This window comes from Neomonachus schauinslandi, chromosome 2 (assembly GCF_002201575.2).
Source record: "Neomonachus schauinslandi chromosome 2, ASM220157v2, whole genome shotgun sequence".
NCBI lineage: Eukaryota > Metazoa > Chordata > Mammalia > Carnivora > Phocidae > Neomonachus > Neomonachus schauinslandi.
The window spans coordinates 202,480,498-202,498,759 of record NC_058404.1 but is presented as its reverse complement, the minus strand read 5'-3'; the positions used below and the strand labels follow the sequence as shown (position 1 = coordinate 202,498,759).

Below are 18,262 nucleotides of genomic sequence, written 5' to 3'. Positions count from 1 at the left end.
TAGAGTCATACTGTTAACAACTGAGCTGGAATTTGAACTCAGGTCTGCCCCAAACCAGTGCTCAGCTGCCTCTGGGGCACTGTCAAATAGTGCCAGATGTTTCCTGAAATCATTTTCCTTAAGAATGTGAGGGAAAACAAAACAAGTAAAAACCATGGCAGCAAAACCATAGAAAGGACAATTGGTACAGAGAACAGGGTAAGGGCCACACAGACATACCCAAGATAGTAGTTCGCGCTGGGCTAACACTCCTGCACTTGACCTGACCTGCAGCCCCAAGACCAGCATGGGCCCCGCCTTGTGTGGAGCTGGGGGCTGGGTGAGGGGCTCAGATGGCCTTGGCGTGCCCTGAGATGTACCTCCCCTACATCCACATGGCTCCAGGTGGCCCATTCCTTCACCTTAGAGCTTTTGTTTGGTCATCACCTCCTCCGTCAGTGCCTCTCTGTCTCCCCTCATGAGCATCGTCTTCCCCTGTGCTTTTGATCCTTGCCTCTGCAACTCTATATTTTCCACGACATCTTGTCATCTTTCATATCAGGATTTATTTAGTATGTTTGCTGTCTGCTCATGCCCTCCAGCCCCCAGACTCCACAAGGGTAGAGATTATGATGCGTTCAGCACAAGCACCTTGAACAGCCTAGCATGTAAGAAGTGCTCAATAAACATCTGTTGAATGAAAGAATGAATGAATGGGTAGTAGGAGGAAATGGGTTGGAGAGGGAGGCAGGGGTTAGAACACCAGGAGCCCTGGACACAAGGTAAGGAGTAGACAATGTGGCTGGCCTGTGAGGCTCTCTGGCTGCTGGGCAGGAGAGTGGGAGGGCCCAAAAAGATAGCCGAGATGAGTGGATTGAGAAGGGCAGTGAAGAGCAATGCCCAGGAGGCACACTCCACAGGACCTGGCAATGGGCTAGAAAAGCAGGGCTCCCACCTGAGCGACCGGGGGAACTGAGGAAGATTTAGCTTTATGAAATCACTGTGGCTTTTTTTTTTTTTTTAAGATTTATTTATTTATTCTAGAGAGAGAGAGCAGAGGGAGAGGGTGAGAGAAACTTAAGCAGACTCTGTGCTGAATGCAGAGCCCGATGCGGGGCTCATTCTCACAACCCTGAGATCATGACCTGAGCTGAAACCAAGAGTCAGATGCTCAACTGACTGCATCACCCAGGTGCCCCCACTGTGAAGTGATCCTTGGAGAATGACGGGACTGCTCCTTTTACTCTAAATAGAAATTGGAAAATATTTCATCCCCAAAATAACAAAGTATAAAGATAAAAACATCTCATTTGGGTTTCAAATAGTGCTGCAGAGTTAGCAATAATTATACGACTTACGAAAATCTTGGTAATAAATAATTTGATAGTATTCACCAGGTAAGCGGAAAAATCACATGCCAACAATGTAAAGACCCTGAATAGAATTACTTCAAATTAACTACTTTAACATTTATATAGGTAATGATGAAATAGGGCTTAAATATTGTATCTGGAAAGCAAAACTCTTCATTGGGTGGTGCCGCCTAAGCCCGAAGGCAAATTTCCTAAGACTCTTTACAGAGTAACAACCTAAGAATGTCAGGAGCACTGGAAAACAGAATAGAACATTTCCTGCTAGAACAATACTTCTTATTTGTGCTGATAGCTAGAAAAAACCCATAATCTTGTCATGTGTGGAGATACTTGCTACTGGGGCCACAAGTATTCTTTTCCTTCTTCTTTAGAGAATGACACTCAGATTGTCATTAAGGGCCCCAACCTTTAGGCCAGCCAGCAGAGGCCATCTCGTGGCCACAGTAACCAGTTTAAGGGTGGCTTGGGCTATTTCAGAGAGATGCAAGGAGATGCTTGCTGAGGGCATCTGCAAAAGATGCTTCCTCCTCCTTTCATGGAAGCTACACGGAGAGATATGTTCATCCCACTGGGGAGAAACTAAGCAGTTTTTGCCAAGATTTGCTGGGATGCTGAAGAAGAGAAGTTGGGAAACGGGGGACAGAAGCTGGACCTACTGTATAACTTTGGCTGCCAGCTCAAATCTTGCCTGAAGCTAGCCCTTCCTTGGACTTCTAAGTTAGGTAAGCTGAGAAATACCTTGATAGTTTAGATCATTTGGGGTTTGATTTTCTGTTGTTTGCCACTGGACATATTTAAATGAATACTTGGACAAGCAGTAACTTAATCACCCAGGTTGTAGACACTTGGGGAAAAGCACTTGGTCAGTGCTGACCCTCCACTCATGCTTCTCCTTCTCAAGGTCGCACGGGAGGGGAGGAGCCTGCTCTCTCTAGCCAAAGGACAGAAAGGGGACAGCCCAGCAAGACAGAAAACTTACTACTCCAGTCAAATACCACAAAAAAACACTGTGGCTGAGTTTAGCAAGCAATTTAGCATGAATCCTCCCACCCTTCATACCTGGCCAAGTTCCTCTTAGTAATTTTCTACCCAGTGACTCTGTCCACCTCCCTACTGGCCGTAAATCCCCAGGTGCCCTTGCTGTATTTGGAGGTGAGTTCAATCTCTCTCCCCTATTGCAATAATCTTGAATAAGCTCTTCCTTGCCTGTTTAACTCTGTCTGTTGCAATTTTTCTTTGACAAAATACAACATATAAAAATTTGTGGGATATAGTTAGAACAGTGGGGGAGAGGGAAATTTTATAGCACAAAAAAATGTACACATGAGAAAAAAGGAAAAGTCTTAAAGCAACAATCTAAAATTGCACCTGGAGAACTTAGCAAAAGTAAAGCAAAATAAACCCAAATCAAGCAGAAGAAAGGAAAGACTAAACAACAGAAATCAGTAAAATTGAAAACAGAAAACCCACTGAAACAAATAGCTGGTTCATTGAAAAGATCAATAACATTGATAAAACTCTATCTAGACTGATAAAGAAAAAAGAGAGAAGACACAAATTACCAATATCAGGAATGAAATAGGGGACATCACTACAGATCCTGCAGACATCAAAAGGTTAAGGGAATGCTACAAACAACTATATGCACATCAATTTCACAAATTAAAAAAATATATATAACCAACCAAAATTTACCCAATATGAAACAAGATACTATGAATAACCCTATAAATACTGGTAAAATTGAACACATAATTTCAAAACTCTCCAAAAAGAAACTTCCAGGTCCAGACAATTTTATTAGCAAATTCTACCAAATACTTAAAGAAGAATTTTTTTTAAGATTTTATTTTTAAGTAGTCTCTACACCCAACGTGGGGCTCAAAGTTACAACCCTGAGATCGAGAGACACATGCTCTATGGACTGAGCCACCCAGGCATCCCTATTTAAAGAATTAACACAAATTCCACACAATATCTTCCAGAAAATGCAAGAGGAAGGAACATTTTCTGTTTCATGAAACTAGTGTTATCCTGGTATGCAAACCAGATAAAAACAGATCTATATTTCTCATGAATATATACACAAAAATCCTTTAAAAATATTAATACATAGTGGCATTAAAATAGACACACAGACCAACAGAACTAAATAGAGAGCCCAGAAATAAACCCATAATTATATGGTCAATTGATTTACAACAAAGGAGTCAAGAATATCCAATGGGGAGAAGACAGTCTCTTTGATAAATGGTGTTGAGGAACCTGGATAGATACATGCAAAAGAATGAATCTAGACTACTATCTTACACCATGTAAAAAAATTAACACAAAATAGATTAAAGACCTGAATGTAAGACCCGAAATCATAAAACTCCTCAAAGAAAACATAGGTGGTAAGCTTCTTGACATTAGTCTTAGCATTGATCCCACTCCAAAAGCAAAAATAAACAAGTGGGACTAGATTAAACTAAAAAAGCTTCTGCAAAGGGAAAAAAAAAGGCAACTTACTGAATGGGAAAAAAATTGTAAATCATATATCCTACAAGGGGTTAATATCCAAAATATATAAGGAATTCAAACAACTCAATAGCAAAAAAACCAATCTGATTAAAAAATGAGCAGAGGACCTGAATAGACATTTTTCCAAAGAAGACATATAGATGGCCAACAGACACACGAAATGATGCTCAACATCACTCATCATCAGGGAAATGCAAATCAAAACCATGAAGAGATATTATCTCATACCTGTTAGGATGGCTATTATCAAAAAGACAAGAAATAACAAGTTTTGGCAAGGATTGGAGAAAAGGGAACCCTCGTGCACTGTTGGTGGGAATGTAAATTGGTGCAGCCACTGTGGAAACAGGGTGGAGACCCCTCAAAAAATTAAAAATAGAACTATCATAATATCCAATAATTCTACTACTGGGTAATTGCCTGAAGCAAAAAAAACATGAATTTGAAAAGACACATGCACCCTTATGTTTATAGCAGCATTATTTACAATAACTAAGATATGGAAGCAACCCAAGTGTCCACTGATGGATGAATGGATTTAGAAAATATGGTATGTATATACAGTGGAATGTTACTCAGCCATAAAAAGGAGGAGATCTTGCCATTTGTGACAACAAAGCTAACCTAGAAGACGGCTGAACACTTGGGATATTAAAGAATTCATAACAATACAATGTGTGAGGTCAGATATTTTGAATTACAAAACATGGGTGAATTCTGAGCCGGAACCACTCAGTGCAAGTGGCATGAAAGTGACATGAGGACAGTGACAAAAACTGGCCTGTCGATGCGGAAACATTAGGAGGGGCGTCTGAAGCCACAACCGACAAGGAGGTATTAGGAGATGAAGAAATGGTGAGAATGGGGCTCCTGGCAAGTGCAGTAAGAACAGAGAGGTCCTCCGCACCTGCCCAGGAGCAGGCCTTCATAAAAATATGATAGGTCCAAGAGAGACACACAAAACAAAGATTGACATGCACAAACCCTAAAGAATCTGAGTCAAGGGAAGAGAAGAGTTGAGGCTCATGACCAACTGCCAGCCAGGATGGAGAACATGACAGCTTGGGGAAGAGGCTGGGCCTACACTGTTAACACGCAGCAATCCTGATGATGATCCCAAACCACGTGACTTTGAGACATGGGAAGGCAACTCAAGGGTGGATCACACACCCAGGTTTTCACTCAGTAAGTACTTGGTGCCTACCAGGCGCAGAGCCAGGCCACGGTGGGGAGTAAGTCGACAAAAGAGGCAAAAAGTCCCTGTTCTCTTGGAACATACAATCTAACAGGGTAAACAGAAGTCAACAGGCAGTTAAAACACCATGTAGTGGCCATCAGGACAAGTACAGGGAACGTCTAGGAGGATACTAGACCGGGGTTTTGATAAAGCAAATACTGATCAATGAACCACTCGATGCTAAGAGAACTCAAAGAATGAGGGTTTTAGGTGGATGAAAATGATCAGATGGGGGCTTCTACTTCCACTCAGGATGGACACAGTTGAAAAGAAAGGGCTCCCACCTAACCAGGAAGGTAAGAAACACAACCTATAACGTAAAGCCCTAAAAATACACGTATACTTTGACTCAGGAATTCCATCTCTGGGAATGCTATGGAAATCATCAGAAAAATGTACCAAAAATATACATACAGGTATGTTTATGGCATCTCTGTATAAAATAAGTACAACTGAAAACAATCTAAACGACCGTCACCAGGGACAGCCATCAAGTGGGGTATAAAGTAGCTGTTAAAATGATGATGTGGACTTCCAGTGGAAAGTAGTGGCCAAATGCACACATTATGTTATACCTTCTCTTTCCAAAAACTCAACTGAAATAACAGAAAATAAAAAAAACAAGAGCGTCACTAAAAACTTGGGAGGAGTGCTACCCACAAACCAGAGACCCTGGAGATTACTGGAAGAGAATAAAACACAGCAAGAGATTAACCTGGAAATGTAATAGAAAATACGATCTTACAACGCTGTACAGGCAAAAGCAAGGACCTCGTAAAAAGTGCGTTTTCTCAGGGGCGCCTGGGTGGCTCAGTCGTTAAGCGTCTGCCTTCGGCTCAGGTCATGATCCCAGGGTCCTGAGATCGAGCCCCGCATCGGGCTCCCTGCTCAGCGGGGAGCCTGCTTCTCCCTCTCCCACTCCCCCTACTTGTGCTCCCTCTCTCGCTCTTTGAAAAAACAAACAAACAAAAAAAACCAGTGCGTTTTCCCAGTAGAACTCATAAATTACTCTTTGATGAGAAGCAGAAGCTAAGGGAAAAGGTGCAGCAGGCACTTGCCTTCAGAGGAGGCACTAGTCTTAGTGCTGCTTGTGGTAAAGACCGCAGAAGAGCTCTCTAAAGCGGGGTGTCCAGAGAAAGGCCTTCCTAAGGTGGGTGCGACGTCCAGAGAGCGTAGGGCCCGGAGCAGGGCTGCGGCTCCTGCAGGTGTGAGCCCACCCAGCCCCACATGACCACCAGCTGTGAGCACTGGGCACCCACACACGTAAAGGCCAACGAAGGCTGGCAGGATGCAGTCCAGACCAGTGACGGGGGACCCACGGGGTAGACAGACGTGTCGTGAAGGGAAAGGAAAGGGCACTGAAGTTTTTTTCCACCCATGTCCACACTATTTGAATTTATCACAAATATATACTCATATGTATATATTTTTACAGTGCATATTTAAATAATTAATGTATTCAATTCATATGTTTAAATAATTCAAATGTTCAAATCTAAATATAGATTCAGGTCAATATTAATGTATGATATCAAGACATCATAAACAAAATTGAGAAGTATAAAAGTGAGGTTTTATTTTGGTAGAAAAACCAAATTTGGTATTTTATAAATATATGTACTTGGCAAAAAGTCAATAAGGATAGACACCAAAATGTTAACCACAGTTAATTCTGCACAGTGGAATAATAGGTGACTTATTAGTTTTTGTTTGTTTGTTTTTACATTTCTGTACTTAAGGGACTGTTCTGCAATGAAAAATTAGTAATGAATCATCTTTAATTCAAAAATACAAAGCCATTTAAAAAGCTAATTGCTTTGAGTGTTATTAAAGCTGCATCATAAATTCAAGGGTATTTATAGCTTTTTTCATCAGAGACAGTCTGGAACAACAACAAAGAAATGGAGGAGGTCATCAGAGCATCAGACATTTCAACACATCTCTGGACCTCAGAAGCTTCCTGTCCAGTACAAATCTGAAGACGAGGAAGGGGAAGTGGGAAGGGGGTGTCCCTTTTGCCCTCAGCCCCAGCACGCATGACTCTCTGGATGGAAAGGACCCCTCGCCAACTCAACACATCATGACAGCAGGGACCATGTGTCTTACTCCCCCACTATGTTCCCAAAACACAGCAGGTGCTAAGTGGGTATTAGCTGAGTGGATAAACAGAGTAAAACACATCTATCTACATGGGGCCCTCTCTTAGAAACAAAGTGCACAGGCAAACACACATACAGGCAAAAACTCAACTCTCAGGCACAGAAACTGGCGTCTACCAAGGGGCGCTAACTTACCGGATGCCTGGCTGAAAGTCTTCCAGTCACAGTTCCAGTCTGATTCCACGTAGAGGAAATGGAGCCCTTTATCAGTTAAGAAGAATCAGTTTCAGCACTGGCAATGCCACGTGAAGTCAAGAGCACAGTGACCCTTAGTCTCCCTGCACACAGCACACACTCACTGCTCTCCTGCCGACGTCCACAAGCTGCTGGCCCGAAGCCCCCAACCCTGAAAGGTCTCTGGGTGTCAGCCAACTGCTGACCAACAAGGAGGTTCCCCTAACCCATGCAAAAACTGCAACAGGACATGTGGGCCTTCAGGTCCCTTCAAGCCCCTGAGCATGGGGAGAGGAGGACCATGTGCCACAGGGGCTCAGCATGGACTCCAGGCGGGGCTGTGCAGCCAAGACAGGGGCCCAGATGGAGCACCCCTGCCTGCAGGCTCCTCCTCCTTCCCTGCAATGGGCACGGAAAGAGGCTCAGGGACAGGTGTCACAGTGCCTGGGGAAGCCCAGGGCTTCGGCATACGTGCAGCTCCAGGTCCGAAGGCATGATGACCACTCAGGCTATAAAGAGACCCAAGTAATAACAAAAGCATGGCTCACAGCTCAAGAATATTTGGTGATTTCATCGTTAACTAAAATTTCAGGGAATTGTACATGTATCTGAAGCCACGCGGAAACCACATTCCTGGGCACAGGATCTCGTTTAGCTCAGTCACCTTTCTCATGCAAGCTAGTCATCCATCCACAAAGGCTGATTTGGTCTTGTGAACCTAGGTTGCACAGACAAGAGTAATCATTTTCTTGTTTCAGCATCCAGCAAGAACAAGCATCAAAGCAGTGTTTCACAGAGCACTGGGCATGTGGCGCTCACGTGTCAGCTCCAGGAGGCCCTGCAACAGGCTAGTGTGGTACCCACAATTAAATAACAATGACCCACAGGGAAAGATGGCACCCTACCCTCTTTCCAGAATAATTCCGGAATGATTCTTTTCTCAGAAACGTTGCAGAGATAAATGGGGAGCCCTGGGTACCCATCCTCCCGCATCCCCTAGGGTGCCTTTAGTTCTCTTCCAATCGTTTGTCCCTTCAAGGAGAAGGCCATTTGGTGCCATGACCAAGCCCTGTCGGCTGCCACACCTCAGGAGAGCAGCAGGCCACAGGTTCAGGGAGTGACAGACTGATAGTACAAGCGGCAGCCAAGCTACGGACGTGGTTCACGGACAACAGAGAACACACGGAGGTGCGTGGACAGAGGAAGCGTCGGCTGCTGAGGAAGAAGGCGGCATGTCAGCGAACGAGCAAGCCAACATGCTCAGAGGGCTGCAGGGAACTTCGCCAGGCCCAGGGCTGGGGAGTGGGAGGAGGCCCTCGAGAGAGGCTTCTGAACTCTGTGCTGCTGGAGTCTAGTCCACAGAGAAGCCACCCGATGACAACACACACATCCCCTTCCCATCTTCATCCGTCCTCGTCCCCGTGGGACCCTCTGGCTCGGTGCCGAGCGGGGTGCACGAGAGCAGCGCTGGAACCAGGCCGGCTTGAACAAGCTCTGTTCCCCTCAGAACACTGCCAGGGCTACTGCTGTGATTATGGATTGATGGCTCTTATCAGAGGTGGGGCCAGATGGCTCCCCTCCCTCACCAACTCATTCACACACAAAGGGAACCTACCCGTCTATATTCCAAAATTATCTTGGGTAATGGATGAAGGTCCTGCACAGCACTTAACTGAAAAATGAGAATAAATGTCACCAATATAATTCCTTCATTTAATTTTAACATTTTGAACACTTATTTTCAGCTGGAGAAAGTCCTAATAATAAATGGTCTGTACTGACCATATTTTCCAAAGTGAAGATTCATAATAAATTCAGTTTATCAAGTGTCTTTAATCTTAATCCCTTACAAAATCATTGCTGTACATATGAGAGCTAAAGGCATTTCACACAAGCTTGGAAATAAGATTGCTCCTGAGATTTAAATTCATGAAATCTAAATCCAGGGTATGTAAAATACCACATAGGAGAATAAACTAAGAAAATGCCTACAAATGTGTAACTCAAGAGTTTAGGAACACCCAGTGTTTCAATTACAGTTATCCAGGCATAATGTCAGGGAGGTAACATCAGAATAGGATTATGGATTTTAAAACTAATTTTAAAAGGTCAAAATATTACATATAGGACAACACAAAATCCTAAGAACATGATTTGTTCGATTACCACAAAGTGAACATGCTTGGGTAAGACCACGCACATGGAACATTCCAGGTCCCCTGCGTGTCCCTGCCCCTCCTCCTCCCCTGCAGGTAGCCACCACTCTGCCTCCACCATCAAGGCCACTTTCCCCAGCTTTCGAACTTCGTATCCATGCAACAGGACAGACACTCTTTGTGTGTGGTTTTGTTCAACAGGGTGGTTTTAAGGCTCAACTGTGTTGTATGAAGCGGCATTTCATTTACTTGTACTCCTGTTTTCAATTGTTTGTTTGAATGTAGGACAACTATATTTTCTCCTTGATGGATACTAGTGGGTTGTTTGCGGGCCATGATGAGTAGTGCTGCTGTGAACATTCGGAGCCCGATTTTGGTTAACATATGTCTGCAGTTTTATTGAGCAGAAACACAGAGAGGAATGGAATCGCAGGGCCAACTGAAGCAGAGGCAACACCAGCCAGTTCTCCCAAGTGAAGGCACCCATCTGTTCCCCACCAGCACCATGTGGATGTTCTAGTTGCTCCACATCTTTGCCAACACATGTCCCAGGCCTTAATGTTAGCCATTCTGGTAAATGTGAAGTGATACTGCATGGTAGTTTTATATGTATTTCCCCAGTGACTAATATACTTGGACAGTATTCACATACTCATTGACTAATTAGGTATCTTCTCTCATTAAACCCCTGTTCATGTCTTTTGCTCATTTAAAAAATTGGTTTGCATGTCTTTTCCCCCACCCCCTTGATTTGTAGGAAGTTGTTATTCTGGACAGTGTTTTCTTCAGCTGGTTATATTTACTGGAAATCTCTCTGCCTTCTGTGACTTGCTTATTTACTTGTTTAATGGCATCTCTTCATAAACAGAGATTCTTAATTCTACTATTGCCCAATTTATCAATCTTTTCCTGTATGGGTAATGCATCTTGTGTTCTGTTTAGGAACATTCACCCACCTCAGGGTCTTGAGGATATTCCCTTATGGTTATCTTCTGCAATCTTCGTTGTTTTGCTTTTTGTATTTAGATGTACAATTTGCTTGGAGTTTATTTTTGTGTATGGTGTGAAATAGGGGTCATTTATGGAACGAGCCCTCCTTATTCACTGCTTGGCAGAGCCACCCTCTCGGAGATCGTGCCTTTCGTACGCATGTGTGGACTCCCCATCCTGGGTCCACTGGCCTGTTTGTTCATGCTCCAATCGACACTAGACTGTGCTACTTAGTTCCTGGCAATCCCTATTTTTTTAGGATTAGTCTTGACGTCCAACGGGCTAAGTCCTCCAGTAGTGCTTCCCAAGATCACACTGGCTCTTAGTTTTTTGCATTTCCATGTCAATTTGGGAATCAGCTTTCCAGCTTCTCCAAAAAACTGCTGCTAGGATTGTTTTGAATCTATAATCAGGTTGGGCTAACTCTCATGTAACAGTGTAAGGCATGAAGTTGCGTCCCCGTCTGTTTGAATAAAGACTGAGGACCCAAGAGTCTTGGCTGGCCGCAGAATCGTAACCCGGAGAGCCGACACTCGTGTCATGGGAGTAGGTGCTGCCCAGGGGGAGGCACCCTACCTCAGTACAATCCAGAATTGCCATTTACTTAGAAAAGCTATCCCCAGGGGGATGACAGTATATGAAAACACTTAGCCAAGAAACCTGCTTAAGATCGACTAGCTCTCCTTATCTCGATACCTTACTCATCTAACCACAGTCTCTCTGTATATCTCTACTTCAGCCGTCCGAGAACCCTTGAAAAGATTTAAGTATTTGATCTCACAAAACTTTGGACAAAGCCCTACCAGCATTGGTTCATGATCAGAGGCAGTTCCGCAGCCGCCTGCCGCCCTGAGAGCTTTATCACACAGTCCGTGTTGGCTCCTGACAGCACATTCTTCTCGGCTCCTTTCTTTTCATGGCCAATCCGCAGCCTCTTGTCGGCGCCTCCCCTTTCCCTGACCTCTAAGGGTCAGTTTCTCAGCGTTAGGTTCTGCGGTTATCAATGTTGGCTGGCTTATGAAAAACAGCCGGGGGCTTCAAAAACATGCCTGGGTCTGGCTGTCCAACCCACAGACACAATTCTGTGGATCAGTCGTCAGCCTGGGCATTAGTGTTTTTCCAAAGCTTGGGCCAGGGTAGGGGACCACCATCCCAGGGCAACTTTACTAAAAACTGGCTGACCACTTCCAGCACAAGACTTTTCACTGACCTGACCGCTCCTGTGACATCTCTGTGCCCGTGTCTTCTGAACATCTCTGTCTTAGTAAGTCCGAGGTGAATGCTTGACCCCACCCCCACCCCAGGAAATTGTTCCTCTCCCAGTTTTCCCTGAGTAGTGGCCTGTTCTCTCTGCTCAGTTGCATAACTAAGAAAACCAAGAGCTACCCCCACAGTCTTTTGTTGATGCTCACATGAACTCACAGTCACAGAGTTCCTTTCTGCTCTAAAAATGCTCTGGAAATTCTTCCGCTGCTCCATCTTCACAGCTGTCAGCTGGACCACGGAGACTTCTGCCCCCACACTACAGTGACAGCCTATTAACGAGACTCCTCCCTCCCTGAACCAGCTGTGAGAGTGGTCTTTTCAGGACATAGCTAACATCTGTTAGGATGGGCAGAATCCAAAGCCCTGATAACACCACATGCTAGCGAGGATGTGGAGCAGCAGGAACTCTCATCCACGGCTCATGGGAAGGCAGAATGGTGCAGCCACTTTGGAAAATAGTTTGTCAGTTTCTTGCAAAATTCAATATACTCTCACCATACGATCCAGCAATCATGCTCCTTGGTATTTACCCAGAGGAGCTGAAAACTTACGTCCACACAAAAACCTGTACACAGATGTTTATAGCAGCATTCGTCCTCATTGACAAAACTTGGAAGCAACCAAGATGTCCTTCAGTAGGTGAATGGGTAATAACTGTGGTCCATCCAGACAATGGACTATTATTCATCATTAAAAAGAAATGAGTTATCCACTAGGAAAGACATAGAGGAACTTTAAATGTACATGACTAAGGGAAAGATGCCAGTCTGAAAAGGCTACATACTGTATGGTTCCATCTACAGGACATTCCGGAAAAAGGCAAAACTACAGGGACAGTGAAAATATCGGGGCGGGGGGAGGGAAAAAGGGGGGAGCATGAGGGTGTTTAGGGCAGTGAAGCCACTCTGTGTGATACCATAATGGTGGACACCTGTCATGACACATTTGTCCAAACCTACAGAATGTGCAACACAAAGGGTGACCCCGGAGATAAACTATGGACTTTGGATGATGATGATGATGTGTCAGCGGAGGTTCACTGAGGGTAACAAATGGTCCCACTGGTGGGGATGTGGACAGTGGGGGAGAGGGTGGGGGAGCGGGTGTGGTGGGGGTGGAAGGATGGCAGTATATGAGACTTCTCTGTACCTTCTGTTCAACAGTGCTGTGAAATAAAACATAAAATCTAATAAAAATAAAAGCCTAATAAAACTGTATCTAAGATCACAGTTGTGCCCTTACTTGAACTGTTCGAAGCTACACATTTTACCTGAACTCCACATCCTTCCACATGGGGAAGGGAACAGGAAGGGAAGGAAAGAAGAGAGGAGTCTTAATTCTGAATTTAGAACCATGTACATGAGCTCCCTAGTAAAAGTTCATCTTTTTTCAAATGCACAAAATAGTATGACTTGGTCGGTTAAGTAAGAGAGGTTAATATGATTTACCTCAATCATGTCTTTGTGAAAAATAATTAAGGTCGTTAATTCTGTCTACAAGAAAGCACATCAACACCACAAGAGCGTTTCGCTTCCTTTCTTAGTTGCCGGTTGTCTGGAAGAGCTAAGCAGCAGAAAAGGAAGGGCAACACTGTCAGCCGGTGCCAGGACGGAGAATACATCAGACCGAGACCCTCAGCGCCAGACCCCACGGGGGCAAGTGTGCGGCTCTTCCAGCTACCGCTGCACTCCACCTCTAAGGCGCAGTGCCCCTCTGCGGTGTGGGTGTGAAATCCAGGCCAGAGTCTCCCCAGCAGGATGGGGCCTGCTCCGCGCTGTCCCGGATCTCCGTGAACAGACACTTGTGCTGGTTCAGGCTGCTCGGCTCTGGAGATGCAATGCACAAGTCACACATGGGCTTTGATTTGCGCAGCCTACGTCCTAGAGTGACAAGCCAACCAGGAACTAAGGTAACTCTAGGTGCAGGAAACAGATCTGGGTGAAGAAACAGGTTGTGCCTGGGGGCCTTACTGTTGTCTGTGTGGCCAGGGGAGGCCTCTCTGAAAGCAGCACTTAAGCCAACAATCAGAAGCCACTGTGCAAACTTCAGGAGAGTCTCCAGGCCAGGAAAGAGCCTGTGCAGAACCTGTGAGGAGCAGTGTGCTCATGGGGCGCTGGGAGCAAGGGGGGCCAGAGAAGGGGCAGGGCCAGACCCGGGGCCTGCAGACACACTGGAGGGCTGGGGCCTTAATCTAAGGGTCACGGGAAGCCCCTGGAATGTACATCAGGGGAATAACATGATTTTTCTAATGTAAAACATGGCTCTGCCTGGATGTGATGGATAGCCATCAGGGAAGCTGCTAAGGGGGCTTTGCAGGGCTGTGAGTGGGAGGTGACTGCGGTGGTGACCACGAGGACCGAGGGAGCAGACAAACTCAAGAACCTGTTTGCAGGTAGAGACTGTAAAGCTGGCTGTGGGGTGAGGCTGGAAGAAAATCCAAGATGACTCGTAGGTTTCTGGATGCAGTAGCTAATAATTATAGCCAGTACTTGCTGGTTTTTGAGAGCTCATATGTCAGGCATCGTCCTAAATACTGTTTTACACACAGGCACACATCCACACACTTGTTGAACACTCACAGGATTGCTGTCGGGAAAGAACTGTTATTATCCTTCTTTTACAGGTCAGGAAACAGAGGCACAGAGGAGTCAAAGACATGCCCAAGCTATGCAGGTGGATGTGGTGGCTGACTCCACTGCCCTTGCTCTACCCACTGCTAGCTCCCAAGGACCCAGGAGGAGGATGGGTGTCCACTGAGGTGGGGAAGGGGCAGATTCAACCCCCTTCGGGACATATCACTCTACAGATGTCTGTGATCCACTCAAGAACTGCCACCTGAGCCCACTGAGGGCTGCATGTGGGGACTGTCAGAAAGCAAGGGGCTCTGGCAGGGCCGAGATGGGCAGAGCGTGCACTGCTGGAGCGGCCATGTGTGTAGGGAGGGAGGCTCCTGCTAAGTCGAATGCTGGACTCGGCACAGAGAGCACAGGCTGGAGCCCCCACAGCTGGCTCTCACCGCAGCAACACAAGGCCACTGCAGGGACGCCTGGGTGGCGCACTCAGTGAAGCATCTGCCCCGTGTCAGGCTCCCTGCTCAGTAGGGAGCCTGCTTCTCCCTCTGCCGCTCTCCGCCCCCCTGCTCATTCTCTTTCTCTCTCAAATGAATAAATAAAATCTTAAAAACAAAAACGAGTCCACTTACTTACTGATCCCCACTCTGCATGCTTTCATGAATATTATTTACTGGATTCTGGACATCTATTTATACTCTGCCATTCTTTTTTTTTTTTTAACATATATCTTTTAAAGATTTATTCATTTATTTTAGAGAGTGAGCAGAAGAGGGAGAGTCAAAGAATCCCAAGCAGAGTTCCCGCCAGGTGCGGAGCTCAACTCAGGGCTCGATCCTACTACCCCGAAACCATGACCTGAGCCAAAATCAAAAGTCGAGGACACTCAGCACACTAAGCCACCCAGGTGCCCCTATACTCTGCCATTCTGATAGAGTAGACTCTCACTCCTCCCTGTTTATAAAACAGGCTCCTCTCAGGGGAAAGGTAGCTCAAATTTTCTAAAATAAATCTAGGGGGACACTTGGGTGGTTCAGTCGCTTAAGCATCTGCCTTCGGCTCGGGTCATGATCCCAGGGTCCTGGAATCGAGTCCTGTATTGGGCTCCCTGCTCAGTGGGGATCTGCTTCTCCCTCTGCCGCTCCCCCTGCTTGTGCTCTCTCTCTCTGACAAACAAATAAATAAAAAATCTTTTAAAAAAACCTTCCACATCTATATTAAAAATAAAATAAATCGGGGTGCTTGGGTGGCTCAGTCGTTAAGCGTCTGCCTTCAGCTCAGGTCATGATCCCAGGGTCCTGGGATCGAGGCCCGCATCGGGCTCCCTGCTCGGCGGGGAGCCTGCTTCTCCCTCTCCCTCTGCCTGCCTCTCTGCCTACTTGTTCTCTCTCTCTATCTCTCTGTCAAATAAATAAATAAAAAATCTTTAAAAAAATAAAAAATAAAAAATAAATCTAGGAAAGGAGAAGACTGACAACCTTCCCCATTTCTAGTTTCTGGCAGCCTCTAGTTTCTAAGAGGCTGTGATTGGATTGACAGCAATTTGTTTTCAGAACAAAATTCCACCTAATTGTCCTTTGAAGAAAATGAAGTCAGTGGCTTGCTTCTGGAAAACCGTACTGTATGCCTCTTTCTCATGGTTCATACTAGGAGGGCAGCCTTTTGGGGAGCACCTCATGGGAGCACCTGCCACACAGCCCACTGCAGGGAGCACGGGCGGGTCTGTGGGTGACTCCGTGTAGGCATGCTACTGTCTCAAAAAGAAAGGGGACAATTTTTGAACTTACCACGGCTTCTGACGTGGACGGGAGTCTCTGCAGCCCTGTTCTGGGAAGAGTCTCCCTGGGACTCAGCAGGTGTAGCTTTAGCTTGCCAAAGAGGATCTTCAACAAAAGCAGTGACATGTGATGAGCGGGTCTCAGATTTGAGAGAAACTGAACATCACTACCACAGTCACAGAAGGCCTACCCAATTAGATGCTACAAACACTCAAATTCTGAATTCATTCTTTTCTTGGATTTACAGGCTTTGAAGAATGAATCTCAATGTGAGAAAACATGGACAACTTACATTCTCTCTAGATCATCAACATAAAATAATATTTATAAATTCAGAATAAATCTCTCTTTAACCTCTAAGTAAGTATATTTTATAAAAAAACAAAAACAAAACTCAGTCTTACCTCTCGGAGCTGATTACTACTTGTTATAAGAAAGTGCTCTCCTGCAACACAATGGGCTTCTTGCTCCAGTTCCCGGAGACGAGACTGTGAAGGTGACACAGAATCTCACTAATGGTTTTCACAATGTAAGATGATTTAATTTGCTCATCAAACAGTTCCCAACAAAAGTTCTTATAAGAATAGAAAATAGGGCGCCTGGGTGGCTCAGTTGGTTAAGCGACTGCCTTCGGCTCAGGTCCTGATCCTGGAGTCCCGGGATCGGGTCCCGCATCGGGCTCCCTGCTCGGCGGGGAGTCTGCTTCTCCCACTGACCCTCCCTCCTCTCATGTGCTCTCTCTATCTCATTCTCTCTCTCAAATAAATAAATAAATAAAAATCTTTAAAAAAAAAAAAGAATGGAAAATAGCCTACAACTTACCAAAATGGACATTAAAAATATATACTTTGACTCATAGTGGAAAACTCTGGCTCATAGAATCATCTTCTCCCAAACCTCAGGAAGCAAAATGAAAGAAGCAAAATAGGAAATAACACACCAAAATAAGGGAAAGAATGAATTCTCCAGGAATATTACTACTAGAAAAGGGATCTAGCATCATACCACAAACCTGAAAGCATCCAAGTAGGTAAAGGAGGTAGGACCAATGACCTCATAGTGCCCTCCCACCCAGCAGAGAGAACAGCCGCAGGGGACACCAGGGACACGCTCTGGCCACAGCCTGGCTTGAGGGGTGGGAGGTACGGGTGGTCCAGGTGAAAAAAAATCTAACCATGCCCCATGCAACGGCTGACAGTGAGGAGTGGAGCACAGCTGAATTTATAAGCCCCTTGCCCCCTTGCCACTTCCGTCAGAAGAAAAGTGGAAGGCAGCCAGGACTTAAAAACATAATTATAGAAGAAAACAGAAAGTTGAGGCTAAACCAACCCACCCTGGTGAAATATCATCTGCATTCTATTCTTCATCAGATGAGGACGGCCTTGAGTCTGAAATTTTGAAAGAAGTTACAAAGAGGGTCCAGAGAAGTTAGGAGCGGACAAGTCTGATACAAGAAAAGAGTATGTAGGCGAAACGAAGAAGCCAGAAACACTTGCCTCAGTTAAAGTATGCCAAAACTCGGTAGTCAAAGAAACAAATGAGAAAAAGAAAACCAAGGAACAGAGAGCATTAAAGGACAGATAATGGATCCCTTCAGGAGTAAGCCATACCTTAGGGAACAAAAACTCAAGCAACAAACTGAGCTTCCAGTTAAAATGGCACATAAACTTGCACGTTAATGCACTCCTCGTGTTCAGGCACAAGAAGAAATGGATAAATATAAACAGAGAAAAACAAAAAGACAGTTCTTTAAAGAACAAAACAAAAGCATCTCTTCAGAGCAGGAATAGACACAAAGTACAAAGCAGCAGGCAGAAGGACGGGAAAACCCAGCTGGGTTCTGGGGCCTGCCGCCAGGCCGGAGGAAGCCGGGCCAGCTTGGACCAGTTACCTGCTGCCTCATGACAAACCAGTCCAAAGCACACTGCCATGGATCAGCACCTTGGGTGGGGTTCAGCTAGGTGCAGGTGCTGGCTGCATGGCCGGGTGGGTAGATTAATTTCAAATTGTCGCCCATTTAAAAATTACCTTAACTGGCTTTTTCTTATTGATAGGAG

General features: G+C 45.3%; 1 protein-coding gene across 1 annotated transcript in view; it reads right to left on the bottom strand.

The window, feature by feature from the left end:
- POLN (DNA polymerase nu) overlaps positions 1-18,262 on the bottom strand; it is a 169,001-nt gene that overhangs the window by 115,691 nt on the left and 35,048 nt on the right. Inside the window, 5 exon segments of the mRNA XM_044913117.1 lie at positions 7,407-7,472; positions 8,110-8,163; positions 9,061-9,117; positions 16,215-16,310; positions 16,610-16,693. Of these exon segments, the coding sequence (XP_044769052.1) occupies positions 7,407-7,472; positions 8,110-8,163; positions 9,061-9,117; positions 16,215-16,310; positions 16,610-16,693 (357 nt within the window).